At 41.1% G+C, this 15,404-nt stretch overlaps 1 protein-coding gene across 4 annotated transcripts; it reads left to right on the forward strand.

Annotated features, from left to right (window-relative positions):
- Positions 1-3,608: 3,608 nt before the first annotated feature.
- wt1b (WT1 transcription factor b) lies at positions 3,609-12,192 on the forward strand. Of its 4 annotated transcripts, none has more exons than XM_038701434.1 (10): positions 3,609-4,291; positions 6,231-6,353; positions 7,257-7,350; positions 8,884-8,964; positions 9,193-9,240; positions 9,369-9,474; positions 9,580-9,721; positions 10,100-10,189; positions 11,179-11,262; positions 11,457-12,192. In XM_038701434.1, exons 1-10 carry the CDS (start codon positions 3,898-3,900, stop codon positions 11,576-11,578), a joined length of 1,284 nt encoding a protein of 427 aa, XP_038557362.1. In that variant the 5' UTR covers positions 3,609-3,897; the 3' UTR covers positions 11,579-12,192. The 4 variants fall into 4 exon arrangements, with proteins under 4 accessions (XP_038557362.1, XP_038557361.1, XP_038557364.1 ...); XM_038701433.1 differs by having other exon boundaries at positions 3,610-4,291; positions 11,179-11,271; XM_038701436.1 differs by lacking the exon at positions 9,193-9,240 and having other exon boundaries at positions 3,611-4,291.
- The last annotated feature ends 3,212 nt before the right edge of the window (positions 12,193-15,404 follow it).

Consider the following 15,404-nt stretch of genomic DNA (forward strand, 5'->3'; position numbering starts at 1 on the left):
CACACTGCTGTTAGGTTTGTTATCAGTTTGTTTCCATGCCCACACAGAGAAGTGAAGGACTGGGCCTTTTTTATGCCACTGTCAGCACATCAAAATAACACCTGCTACCCTTTGGCAGTCCTCTCCTGCAGACTGTTTTGATGATCATATCACAGCCATTTTAATGCTGATTACTAATATTTAAAAAATGTAAATAAATCATGTCATTTTAAATCACCGGTGCTCTTGATTTAAAAAAAAAAGTGGCTTAATAAACTGTCTATCTTTAAATGCAGTAGCATGAAAACAGATGTTTATTAAAATGGAAAAAGAATTTTTTGGTCTTGCCAGGTCACATACTGCTGTAGTTTGTCATTCGTCTCTCTGGCTGAAACAAACCCTTCTCAAATTCCCCCTTACTCATCATGCTGTAGAAAGTTTGAGACTTGTGTCTTGCTTGTTAAGGGTCAGAGGCAGTATTGACCATTTCCCTTCCTCTACACAGTGATGTTGTTTTAAACCCTGAGTTAACCAGAGATTGATCTGAAGAATGGGTGTATTCGGGGACTGCCATCCGTCAAAGGGACTGAAAGGGCTGTTTTCTCCCGGCCCCCCGTCACCTTTGATGAATCCCTACTAAAGACTCCACTGGGGAAGGCACGGCCAGCATTTGCCTTGGCTCAGAGGAACTTTCACTCTTCGCTCCGATTTTTTGGCAAGATACTTTTAATTGTGCTACAACCTCTTGTACATGCAGTCCATTATTTTAGTTTGTGTTTGTTTGTAGTGGGTGGACCACAGAAGGTTTTTCAAATAGTTTGGGGAGAAATTAATTGTCTTTGCTACTATTTTGAAGCCAGCTACGTGGTCCTCCTCTGAATGTCTGGGTGTTCCTCTGGGGTACAGGTCTGCCTCTGCGCTGGTTTATTTCCCAGAATAGAGTTAAGTCAGAGAGACACTTTGTCTTCTCCCTGACCACAAACCACTCAGATGAGTCTGTGTTTAGCGTTTAGGGGCCTTTGTAAGGTTGTAATGGATGTCATGAGATACGCTCGGACTGTAAGATTGTCATATATTTCCTTGTTTCGCAAGAACTGGGAAAATAGACGGTGTTTTATTGTTGTCCCAGAAGGGTTAGGCTGCCAGTATGCTTGTCGAATGGTGAAATAGTGTCCAAGAATTTCTGTTACTTTCAACATTCACAACCGGTCATATGAACTAGATCTGTTCAAGCATAAACCAACCCTTAAATTATGTTATGGGATATTCTCAAAATGACTGGTCAACTGTTAGATGAACACAAAATTCTTAAAATGAAAAAAACAACTACTTTCAATATCAAAATCGGTCTCCACAGAATACTATGGTTGGACAATTTTCAGGCCCGTGTGTCACTTCACAGGAATGAGGGCTTGTCTATGACCTATAATTTAGCTGCTGTCCCTGCTGGTCAAGACTACTGTTTTTGGACCAGTGACCTGAATGTTCACTATTCAATCACACTGTAATCAATACGCTAAACACTGCAGTATCTGTAGGGCTGCAGCAAGTACTCCTTCAACTGAACTTAATGAAGGAACTAGAATTAAGAGGGCATCGAAAGATATACTACAGTGACATTGTGCAATAATCACTGACAAGACAACAGCAGTAGCCTCTGTTAACGCCACCTCAGCAGTTTACCAGCTGATTTCATCACTCTCACACTGACTTTAGACTTCTCTCTCTTGTTTTCCCATTGCTAGTGTCGCTCCCCCCACCAACCCACCAATTCTTTTTAAGTTGAATTAGGGGTCACTGACGTTCACTGGAATCCTGGACTAATATTCCAGATGGTGAAGACAGCAACTGGCTAACACTCTTCACCTCACAGCATTGTCCCTGGTCTTCTATCTCAAATTTGATGTGGATTTTTAATTCCATCTCGAAATGTGTGCATGATATCATAAAACGAATGAAGCACTTTGTAAAAGTATTTCACCGATGGATAATTTTTTATCATAATTGTGGTAATAAATGGTAAAGGTACAAGTAATTATGTGAAAGTAAAGTTAAATGCGAATTAATAAATATGACTTGATAAACATGATGAACATTTTTCAGTATTTCAACATTGAGAATATTATGTTTTTGTCTTTTCATAAACTGTAGTTATCCAGGATGTTATCGCTTTTTAAGTTTTATTATATTGGCTTTTACAGTAACTCCAACAGTGCAATGTAGCGCCGTATATTTTTAGAACGCTGCTGAACACTTTGTCAATGTTTCAAGCTTTTAAGGAAAGGAGGAACCCGACTGCTGATCTGACAAATATTATAATGTTAAAAGATCCACAGCAGCTGTCTTGAATTTATAGGCATATTCCAAGTTACTGCATTCCTGTGTAGTTCCACATAGAGTTAAGCTTGAGTTAAGGTCAAAACCTCTATCTCTTAAGCACTGACGCGCGCACACATAGATACACATACACACACACACGCACACATGTAAACACACACACAGCTCACCCTCTCTTCCACTAATAAATAATTATTCCTTTGTGTGATGTGGCTTTGCTCCAAGGCCATGCAGTTTATGCGAGTTGCTTTTAGCAAAACGGTACTATTTCCAAAATGGAAAAATTCAGAGCCCATTTTCTGTGTGTTCTACCATTTTAATAATTCATTCATCTTTATGTTCATTAATTGTGGATTGTGTTTTTTTAACATGTTATTGAGAAAAATATGTCTCTGATATACTAAATTAAACGTATTAACCTTTGTATAGCTAAAGTTACGTTTAATTTAGTATATCAGAGGCATATTTTTCTCAATACACATTGGAATGAACACATTTGACCTAAATTCTGTTGTTTAGGTATGAGGACATGTTGTATCTTCTGACCAATCTATATTTTTTTTTCACATTTCTCATATTTGTGATTTATGTTACTTACATATTTTGAAGGTGGAGTATGTTTCAGAAAACAGATGAGTCAGAAGAGTCAGAAATGATGGTGAATGCCTAAGAGGAAAGCTCGGGTCAATAGTGTACAAATAACAAAACACCTCAGTGTTTCTGTTTTGAAATTACATTTAAAAAAATCTTTTGTTAAACTTTAATATATGTATATATTATATATATATATATGTATATATAATAATGTAGTTTTTTTCTCGTTTAATATGTGTCGTTTTAGTTTATGCACACGCTAGAAATTGAATATTAAAATAGGACAATCTCTGAGCCATAAAATCAAATAATTACGGCAAACGTGGAAATCGGCCTTATGGTGACCTGTACCAATCGCTGTTTAACTTACTAATACTAAAAGCAGTTTTGCACTTTACGTTCATCAGCATAGTCAGACTTTCAGAGAAATTAGATTGCATACACGTATTCACACATGCTGCACAAACACTCAGTATGAGCAACACTTGAACTTGAACAAAGAATGAAATGCAACACCGGCTTATGCAAATGTGATGTTGGTCACAATCTACTCAGAAGTGCAGTCTTTGCTGGCTGGGGCAAGGCATGGGAGTCATCTTCTTCTCAGCCTCCCTCCCTTCCTCGCTCCTCCCCCTGTCCAATGAGTAACGCAGTATTTGAGCCTTCAGGAGAGTAAAGCAAGTCAGACATTATAGAGACAGAGGGACAAGGCACTGACTCCCACTCCAACCCACTGCAGATACCCAGGGAGCTTGAGATTTGGCATCCAGATTTGGGTCATTATCGCTAATTCACTGGAAAAATGGCTCCTATAGTGTGCTGTGACCACTGATGTCTGCAGAAGAGTTTGCTCCATGTTTTGTTTCTTAGGTACTGTTTCTGTTAAACTTCAGGAGTTTATTACTGTGTGACTTTTTAATCTCCCAGCTGTGCCTTCTACCGGAATACCGTCACTCCTTCTTTGGACTGTCTCGACCGCCTTCACCAATGCTGGCTGAACCGTGTGGAGTCACGGCGATGGGGTCGGATGTTCGAGATCTGAATCTCTTACCTCCAGCACCTCCTGTGCCATCCTTACCAGGAGTTGGTGGTGGCCAGTGGACCCAACTGCTGGACCTCCACCCTGGCTCTCCCTACACTTCCCTGCCCTCCCACCACTCCCTCATCAAGCAGGAACCAGGTTGGGGTACCACCGATCCAATAGAGGACCCTCACTGTGGACTCGGGGCCTTCACAGTGCACTTCTCAGGCCAGTTTACAGGCTCAGGCCCCTGTCGAGTTGGGGCCTTCGGAGAGCCAACGGCAGGTCAACCAAGGATGTTTCCCAATGGAACCTACCTGCCCAGCTGTATGGACAGTCCTCCTGCTCCCAGGAACCAGGGTAAGAGTGCTCTTTACCAGCTCCACCTCACTTCACCCCACTTCTGTCATCTCTCATCTGCTTAATGTTTTGTGGGTGCTGCAAGACCACCACCACCACCACCACCGCCACCACACACCAATAAATAAAATCCAGATATTATTATAAGCCAGTGTTTTTTTTAAATTTCCTGCTGTATGTGTTCATGATGTAACGCCATGTTTAGGGATCGTCAACTGTGTTGTGTCTGAGAAGGATGTTATGTGCTGTACTGGGTCATTCTGTCCCATGTCAGGAATGGGATGGACAGCTTTTTGTTAATTCTCTGGCAGAAATAGCTATAACAATACCTTTGCACTTGTGGGTGCAGGTCCTTTTATTAGAAAACGAATGTTTGATTTTCAGTCACTGGCAGAGACATAACAACTGTTATTATCTACTCTACCTCATTTTAGTTTTGAATGTCATACACATGGTTTTGTTCAACCAACTAACAATACATTTGTGTAAAAAACAGAGCTTTTCACCAGAACTAATATGAAAAAATATCAATTACACTGTTTCAAAACAACCCAGTAGTAGTGGGTAAAGTTTGCCCAGCATTGCGTACATTCCAACCAAGTTCATATAAAATCTACATATTTATATAAAAAATATTATGGCCTGTTGAATTATCACAGTGAATGTTGCAGTAGTGTAGAACCTTAATTAATTCAGTACATTAAAATTAGCCATGGACTGGAGGCAAAGATACTGAAAACACTCATCAGCTTGTTGTGAATAAACTACCTTGAGGTTTTGCATTTTTAGAGTTTTGATTATTTTGGCATGTACAAGTGTTATTTTATATTACATTTAAAAAAACCTGATCCTTACTGTGCCACAACAAAAAACAACTTGCACTGCTAGAAATGAAACAGAATAGAGTTTAAAATTAAAGAAACATATTGGGTTAAACTATTTAGTCATGAAGAATGCATGCAGTATATCTCTAGGAACAACAAAACACCACAAATCTAAGAATTAAGTGGGAAAATATCTGAAGTGATGAACTGTGAATCACAGGCTTGATTTACTGCACCACACAATACCACTGGGATTTAAAAAAATCTGGAATCTTAATCTGGAATCAAATTTAATTTCTGTTTCCTGTGAAGTTGTATTGATATAATGCCTCTACCTTCCTGTAAACAATGCTTGTGTCTATTGGGGGTCATTACTCCGAGGTCAGAGGTTTAAACCTGCATGTGTCTACCGGTGGGACTTTAAGAGACGGTGTGCAGTCAGTCTTGTTTGCTCAGTGGAAAGTTGTTTTTTGATGATGTGATCAAATAAAGGCTCTGCAGGCTGTCGGGATTTAGATGAGTCATTATTCTCTGAAACCTTTCAACATCCCTTTCGGGCCTGACTCAGAACATAGCAGCCTTACTTAAAGTAAACATTGTATACAGGTTAAATGTGCTTGTGTGGAAATTTTCACAAAAGCTTTCTCAAATCTAATAACTGCAATAATAGCTGTAACAGTACTTACTGTAACCATTTGTTTGCAGTCTTATGACTGTAATTTAGTTAACGTACATGCAATGAATTACTTCTACCTTGTTTTTTTACTGAGCATATTCTACAGTAGCTCATCCCAGTCTGTCTGTGGTGTGTTTGCCAAATTTCTTTTTCCACCTGCCATAAATATTACAACCACAAGGCCAAAGATAGATGGAGGGGGAAAAGAACATGTTACAAGGAAAGAGGATTTAGTAGTTTGATGAATGCCTCTCTGTGGTAACCCTGCCAGGGACTAAGAGCTACTACCAGGGGGATTCAGATAACTGACCAGATACTGGAGACTTTGCAAAGCTTCAGAATGTTACAGACATTTGCAAGATGGTAATCTAATGACTCGGCCAGGCAAATAAGATTGTTTTAACTTTCCAATGCTTCTCTTTTTGTTTTCTCTTTTCAGCTTATGGAGCGGTGGGTTTAGACAGCAACCAAAGTTATGGTCACACTCCGTCTCACCACACCCCTCAGCTCTCCAGCCTGTCTTTCAAACATGAGGACACAATGTCACCGCCAAACAACATAGGTAACTGTCTGCTTCCTCGAGTGTTTTCACCAAATTGACTCGCAGACTGGAAGACTGTCATGTCACAGCAAGGTTATATAAGCAACCCGTCATTTCTCATATCACAACAGAATCGCTATTATCCATTTTACTTCATCTCTCGCCGTCTCTGTCTGCGCACACATTCATATACGCAGGCCTACATAAACACACTCTCCCTCTCGCTCTTTAAGCACACGTATGGTTAATGATAACTTGAGGAAACAGCTTTATGTGACTCTGCTGGAATGTCAAAAACTGTCTGGGGACCAATATACTATATGAACCTGAAAAGCACCACTGTTTCTGATTGACCCTTTGAAAAGGAGAGCTGTGTGCCTGTACAGACTTTCATGTAGTGTGCCTATGTCTTTAAAATGAACCGGCATTCATTTTAAAAGTATATTTTTTACAAGTGTAGTTGAATCTGTTTCGTGTCTGTTCTGTTCTGGAGAACATACAAACATCTACCTACTAGATCGTTCTTGGGAAAGTCTTCAGCTTAATGATAGGCCTACTAGACAGCAAGCTGCTGAGGGGCAAACGTTTTAAAGTGCGGCTGAATCCATTTTGTCGATTAATCGATTGTAAAAATGTTGATTAGCAGCCATGTTGATGATTTTTCAGATCCAAAAATTCACTGCTTCTAGCTCCTGAAATGTGAAGCATTTGAGTATCTTTGTGTTTTTGTGTTGTATTTTGGACAAAATAAGCTGCTTGAAAATGTCTGCTTCTTTGAAAAGGCATTGTTCACTGTTTTCTGACATTTATATACCAAACAACTAATCTAAAATGCAGACAATAATCGGCAGATTGATGGATAATATAAATAATTGTTATTTGCAGCCCTATTTTGAAGCAACTATTGTATTTTGTTATATTCAGTTGACCAGCAGTACCCTGCTCCTCCTCCCATGTTTGGTTGCCACAATCCTTCAGAATCCTGTCCGAGCAGCCAAGCTCTGCTGCTGAGAAACAGGTAGGATAATTTGTCCCTGCATGCACTTATTGTTGCTTTATTTAACTCCTGCTACCTTGAATCCCCATTCGGCGCAATTCCGCTCTTTCCAAAAGTTTTCAGACTCCTCACTCATCAATTGCCAGATTCTTTCCACTAACGCCACATGCAGCTTGCTCCCTTGCTGGTAATATTTAGAAGTGTGAACTCTCACTGATCCTATGTTAAACCCTGCATCTGCCTCTGCACTGTCTGGACTGTGAATCCTAATTTGTTCTGAGGTTAAGTGCTGCCCACTGGTGCTCAGCGGGCCAAAACAAACAGTGAGTGATCTACTGCTGATGTGTCTGAGTCCACCCTGATGAAAAATGAGGAGAAAAGTAAAAGAGACAAGTTCACTGAAAGTGAAAGTTAAGTGTGTGTGTGTGTGTGTGTGTGTGTGTGTGTGTGTGTGTGTGTGTGTGTGTGTGTGTGTGTGGGTGGGGGGGGTAGTTGAGGCTTGGAAACTGCTTATTTTAACATCTTAATGTTGTTTCCACCTTGTTTTCATTTTGATGCAAAACATCTCAAAGGGTAAATTAGGATGAAATTCTTTGAATGCCTCCCTGCGATGTTGTTGGAGAAAAGGAACATGTGCAACCCAAATACTGGAACAGCAGTTGATAAGAGGAGGGAAGACAGTGCTGTTGTTACAGCTTATGGCATGAGCTGGAAACCCTCAAACAAACACAGAGACATGCACATGCACATGCACATACACATGCACACGCACATGCACACGCTCTCACATACACACCATGGATATATGTCAGATATCAGTGAGTCTTTCCAAAGTTTTACATAGTTCAGAGCTGATTAGTGAGCCATCGCGGTCCTTCCCTCAAGGACTTCTCAAGGAATGCCGTCCAGAAATCCCCCGAAACTGGTTCCCGCCTTTTAATGATACTGAGGACAGAGTGATGTCATGCACTGGTCCATGGTGTACTAGGCACGGAGGCACTCACCCCCGCAGAGTGCACAACCTCATCTCCAAGTGTGTGTGTTTCTGTGAAATGTGTGTATGTGTGTGTCTGCACTATAGTGTGATCTGCCAAGGTAAAGAATGGCTCTGAGCCCATGTTTTTTTATGAAGCCAATGAGGAGTGTGATGGGTGGACAGGATGTGTTAATAAGCAAGCAATTTGGAGTTCCCCGTGAAAGAAAAATCTTCATTATCCATACAAGGGAAGAGAAATGACAGAAGAAGAATGCACAGTAACATAAATATTGTCTGTGTTTTCTAATTTCAGGACTTTCCCAAAATATGTAATTAATAAAGAAAGAAAAATAAAACAAAGACATATACAGTATTTTCCTCTTCATGTGTTACAACCTCTGACCTAATCCTTGTTCCATTACCATTTCATTTTTAATGTAATAACATCTTTTGTTGCCTTGAAATTTTACAAACTCAATAACAAGTTTTTTAAAGAAAGAAAATATATATATATATATATATTTTTTTTTTTACCACAAATGTTAAAGGCTAAGCACTGTGCTGTATGTTTCACTTAGTGAAAACCTGTACCAAATGGCATCTCAGCTGGACTGTGTAACATGGAACCAAATGAACAGCCTGGCATCTTCCATGAAGAGGTGAGTTGTTTTTGTTGTATCTTTTTGAATAACTGAATAACAAACTTTTTTCCGTCTTGACCAGTTTTGTGGTGGTGCAGAGGAGGAGGATTTGAACAGATGGCTGTTGGCCTACTGCCTAGGGAAATCAGGAAGTGGAGAGCAGCATATTCATATGTGTGTATACGTGCATGATGTGTCTTGTGGTTCTTTTGTATGTTCTAAAAACTAATTTGAGTTTTTGCAAAGTGAGGACACTTTGACTGGACCGCACTTCTTCGAGGACTTGGTTTTAGAGTTAAGTGATTTTAAGGATAGCTATGTAGTTGAGAAGTGTGTGTGCTGTGGAGGAGAGAAAGACAAAACAGAATATTTGCTCTCAAGACTTTCAGTGTTTTAATAAATTTCTAATTGTGCTCCTGCAGTGGCCATACAACCAGCTACGACAGTGACCCCACAGTCCCGCCTCCGCCCATGCTCGTCAGTGCCCAGTACCACATACACACACACGGTGTCTTCAGAGGACTTCAGGTCAGTCAGAGAAACAAACACATACATACAGGCACATACAGTAGATAAATACACATAGTGAACATTGCTACTATAAAGCCCTCTGACGTCTCCTCTTTCTTAAAGGATGTTCGACGGGTAGCTGCCATTGCCCCACCAGTTGTGAAAGAGGCCAATGAAAAGCGTCCATTTGTGTGTGCTTACCCTGGCTGCAGCAAGAGATACTTCAAACTGTCACATCTGCAGATGCACGGCCGCAAACACACAGGTCAGATGATGTGATTTATCCCCCTATTTCCTGGCCAGACCTCAAACTGCTGCTTTTTATAAATTTCAAGGAGAGATTCATACAGGCTGTTAAAGTTCAGTTTGATAAAAATAAAATGGTACTTGTACTTGTACTTGTACTTGTATGGAAGAAATGAGGGGTTTTATGCCCAGGTTTGAATGTGTGTATCTGTAGTAGATTGATAAAGCTTACGCATCAACTTCCCCCAAATCAGTAAGATCTGGTGACATAAATGGTCATAAAATTGTAAAATGTGCCTAATTTTGATGTGATGATGGTGCAGATGTTAACATAAGTAAAATCTTGGAATTTGGATGATGTTGATGATGATTTTGATGTTGGTGGTTTATTTTGCAGGAGAGAAGCCTTACCAGTGTGATTTCACAGACTGCGGCCGTAGATTCTCTCGCTCAGACCAGTTAAAGAGGCACCAGCGCAGACACACAGGTACACCTGTGACAAGCGACTGTATGAGTTCCTTCCAGGGCTGTAGCTACTGTTAAAGATGCTCATAATCTCAGTATTTTTTGTGGGTATTTGGATGTTTTAGAAACCTGGGGGGACATTCCACAATATAAAACACTTTAAAACACAAAGTGGGTATTTTATAGGCAGATTCAAGTATTTTTAGACTCAGTGTATTTAAATTTGACTATGTTTTGCCAATAAATAAAATAAAAAATACTAAAAGATTTGGTATTTCCCCACAAAAATTGTATTCCAGGCAATGTGGAGAAGGCCATGAAACAGGCTTTGGTGATATAAAATTACCAAAAGATTTAACTGAATAGTTAATAGAATGATTGAAATATGAATAATCCAAATAATTGATTAAAACATTTTAGTGTCTTATAAAAAAGTTCTGAAGTGGGTGGGAATGATGACCACATTATTTGTAAAATCCCGGCTACAGGCCTGGTTCCCTCTCTCACTTCTCTTTTTACTTTTTGAAAATAGATGCCATCATCATTGTTACAAAACACAATATATTATACAATACTTGTATAATGTAATCGAGCAATAGAATAGCAGGAATTACAGCTTCAGAAATTACTTCTGTGACAACAAACAGTTGTAAACTGGAGCTATATGTTGCTTTTACAATATTAATCTTGGCCTTACAACAAGGAGTCCGGTGCAGCTCCAATTTGTTGAAATGTGTGACCCATCATGGCAAAGAAGACATGCTTAATTAATGGATTTGATTAATTGAGCTTGATGATTTTCCACTCAATACTGAATATGTGAATTTTAATTATTTGAATTTACAAAGTCTCTCATTAGAAACCACACAAACGTGTGTTGGAACTATAAAAAACTCCCTGAACACTTTTCATTTGTAATGCTTTCAACCTGCACAGTGATAATCTAATCTTATATTTATACTTTTCACCCTCACCCCAACCTCTTCTAATTTCTGTGTCTGCCACCTTAAGGAGTGAAGCCCTTTCAGTGCGAGACGTGTCAGAGAAAGTTTTCACGGTCAGATCATCTTAAGACGCACACTCGGACTCATACAGGTAAAACAAGTGCGTATACCTTTATTTTCTACCTCTCCATTCTTCCCTCAGTGAGACTTTTTTTGTGTTAAGATGGTCCCCCTGACTTTAACTCATGTACAACAAAACACAAGTGTCCACTCCAAGAGTTGAATTCACTCTAAAGCAACAATTTCCTCTTGTTTTTCCTCATTTGTCCCCCCCCCCCTTGTCAGGTGAGAAGCCCTTCTCCTGCCGCTGGTCCAACTGTCAGAAGACATTTGCCCGCTCTGACGAGTTGATGCGCCACCACAGCATGCACCAAAGGAACCTGACCAAGCTGCAACCTGCCATCTGAGCAGCGAGAGGAGGAAGAGAAGGATGAAGAGGAAGGTGACAGTATGTTGTGCCAGTTAGTAGAGAAAGATGCTGGAGCCTGGTCAACAGTTATGGTCCCCTGCTAGACTCGCCAAAGTGGTGAGCACAGCTGACGCCTCCCTCAGCCAGCCAACATTAAGAGACTACGATGATCCTCGAGGTCTTCAAGATGCACCTCAAACTAGCCCTCGTTGCAGTTATTTGACGTTATAACTCAGACTGAGTACAATACCACAGTAACTCTGAGCCAAGAAGATTTTTTATGTGAGATGAGGAAAATGTTCATGCATTATTTTGGATATTTTAATACACTTGCACTGGGTTCTTTTTTTCATTATTAAAATTGTGTCACCTTGAAAATGTGCTGGACGATGTAAACTGGATTTAGGAAATGGACATTGTGTCTTTTTCTTTTTGTCCATTAAGTTGAACACAGTTCATTTGTGCTTTGGGGAATGTGAACGTCTTTATATTCCTACCCACCAAATTGCTTTGTATATACTGTATGTGGTGTATTTGCTTACCTTTATTGACATTCCTTTTGTATTTTCTATGTTTTTGTAAGTTTATAAAATGTTGATTCACATTGTTGTCAATGCTGAGAGTGTGTGCTTGTGTGTGTGGGTGGGTGAGAGAGAGAAAGAAGAGGCGTTGGCGTTGTCAGGTTAAAAGGCCACCTATGAGTGGTGGTGGCGGGGGGATGAGGTGGGTGACTGACAGGATAACAGCACCCCACTGTGACTCTGACAGGGTGCAGGTCTCACCCTCCTAAATCTCCGACACACATCTTCATAACTAGGAACATCTGGAGCCCGGTAAATCTCATTAGAAAAGACACATACCTCAGTGTCAGATGGCTGTACCTCTCTGACTGAAGTCCTTAGCCTCCTGTTTAGGAGTTTTACATCCTTGAGCCACATGATGGCAGTATCAGCCTTTTTAGGCCAGCAGATGGGACTTGGGCTGCAAGTACTGGAGCATGACTAAACCCATAAAACTGCTTACACTTTTACACTTCATTCTTCATATAGTCCATGTCCACTTCAGTCTTGTCCGTAATGGTACTCAGTGGCCACAATAAATATGTTAAAATCAACAAAAGTGAGAAACAGGAAGGCATGTTCGCAGTACGCCACGGCCCATCAAATATACATGATGTGGATGGAGTTGTGTGTCAGCTTGTGTGCAAGCCTAAAGCAGATGAGATGATTCAGCTGCAGCAGGTATGTTAATAAAATATGACTAAATGCTGCATGGCTCTGTGGGCTAATGATGTCACATACCTGAAACAGCAATGTAAACACGTACATACAGGCATAGTATATTTATCTGTTGGCTACATGTTCACACAGGGAAACCACTGCGCATGTTTTCAGAAGGCAGTCACTCACTCAACCGAAACACACATACACTACATACTGTACCCACACACATCTGCTCATTTCATTACCACAGCAGGTCTTGACAACTTGCCAAACAAAGAGAAAGATTAAAATGCCGTTCTCCGATTTCAGGGTCACAGACTGCTCATTTGAAGTGATGATTCAAGTTGTTTTCCAATCCACTTAATAGCTGCGAGGTAGTATCTCTGTGATGTTCCTAATCCAATGCACCTTGATTAAGAGGTGCTTCTCTTTGTTCTCTCTCTGCAGGGGCGCCGGGGAAGTGGAAGGAAGATCAGAGGGACAGCGGAGTTGAACATTTTACTCACTCCAGTTCATTCTTAATTGGACACTGCCAGGGCTGTGTAGAGCGTGAGGAACCCATGCTTTAAACGTCCTGCCATCAACCACAACCACACACACACACACACACACACACACACACACACACACACACACACACACACACACACTCAGAGACACACAGACCTCAACCCTACATCGATCTACCTGATCTACATTCCTTACTTTGATTGAGAAAGTTTCTGAGATAGTGGGGAGCAAGTGTAACATCTGATAACACAACAAATGTCTGCACTCAGTCCCATCCTGCCAAACGTTACCACTGATCTTAATGCATGAACACACGTATTCACGCACACACACGCTCACATGCGCACACGCCACCAGATGCCCCCTCAGCTGTAATGCTGGCTGTTTGCCTTCAAGGGGTGTCAGCGTGGGTAATCTCAGGTGACGTACACCTGGTAACGCATAGCCCAAGACATCTGTAGGACAGCAGGCCTGCTAGCTTCACAGCCTCCATATCCACGTGCAGCCCTCCCAAAAAAGGTTTCTTTTTGAAATGTGTGTGATATAACCTCATTGGTACAATGAAAGCCAAGAAACAAGCACAGTTCTTCCTATATATGCAAGTCCTAAACTTCACTTTCTTCATGCTTGTAATATTGAATAATGAATGTCTTTTTATTTACTTGGTTTGATAAGGAGTGACATTATTTTTTTAATATATCAGTAAACTCCCAGGTGCATCCAACATCACATATAAAGCTCCTGCTGTGGGCCAAAATACGTTATTTAACCTCCGGGAGCAGGAAAGGTCAATGCACATGTAGCACACAGAGGCCTCAATGAGCCCCAAGGGATTGTTAACAAGGTCAAGGCCCCAGAGAGGAAACTTAAAGGGGTTACAAGGAGGCCTGCATGCAAAAACAATGCTACACCAACAGGAGGCGCTGTCAGGAACTCTTCAAATGTTAAGTGAAGCATGTCCTTAGTTGTATTCCCAGACAGCATCTCCCCCTCCCCTCGGGCTAGCTCTCTTGTGCAGAGCTGCTGCTCCACAGTCTGAGGGGCCTAGGGGTTCTTGGGGGTATTCCCCGTGGTATAGCAGGGAGCCTGAAGGGCTCCGGTGTGTAGGAGCTTTGGGAATGCAGAGGCCTTGGGGGCCTGGAGCTCAGATGGGGCCTAGAGGGTAAACTTTCTCACTCAGGGAGCAGAGATGGAGCAGATACAGAAAGACAGCAAAGGGAAAACACCTTGAGAGGAGTCTGTCAGATATGCAGGCAGCAGCCGGGAAGATCCCATGAGGGTACACAGAAACACAAACACACACAAATGTATACTCTAAACCAAAACCAATATGTGGGCCAGCAAATAGAAGGCAGAGCTGGAGCTTTTTAAATATTCTTCTCTCCTCACCCATCCTGTCTTTCATCTTCTCCTCTTCGCTCCCTCCTGCTGTCTCCTCTATTCCGCTATAAGATATTAATGCCTAACCGGATTAGATGTGTCTCTATCATGTGAGACACAAGATCACAAAACCGACCCAAGCCTCCCCCCTGGGGAACAGTGGAATGGGAGGGATGAAACAAGGCCTCATCACCCCTCTCCATCCCAAAGGTGTCCAGATGCTGGGACGTGGGGAGAGAGGACCAGAGAAAGGAAAGAGACACATTTTTGACAAATGGAGCGAGAGAGGCGGTTTGTCCAAAGATATCAGTCTCACTGGGATACACATTGTCTCCACCCTCACTGTCATAAACTGAAAAACAACTCTACACTGGGCCACTTTTCCGTCTTTTAATTAAAACTTGAAAAGTTTCTCTCTGCATATATCATATAAGATATGCAGTGGCCTGTCAGAATGAGTGGGCGACTAGAGCAGCAAAGCAGCTGTGTAAAAGCTGTTTGAAACTGATTTTGAGTCATTCTGACCTCAGTTCAAAGGGCTCCCATTACTCCAGAGGCACTTACAATTAGTTACCAACTCACTAGGTTTATGGTCCCTAAATTGAAATGTATTGCTCTTTAAAGCCTCCTCTCTAATTGTGTAGTCATTAATGGCCGATTCCCTATCTACACTGCGTTGATGGGCACATAAAAACTCATGATGATGGACGA

Source organism: Micropterus salmoides, unplaced genomic scaffold (assembly GCF_014851395.1).
Source record: "Micropterus salmoides isolate LMB-PRFRI ecotype aquatic unplaced genomic scaffold, ASM1485139v1 Ms_hic_scaffold_6, whole genome shotgun sequence".
Taxonomy (NCBI): domain Eukaryota; kingdom Metazoa; phylum Chordata; class Actinopteri; order Centrarchiformes; family Centrarchidae; genus Micropterus; species Micropterus salmoides.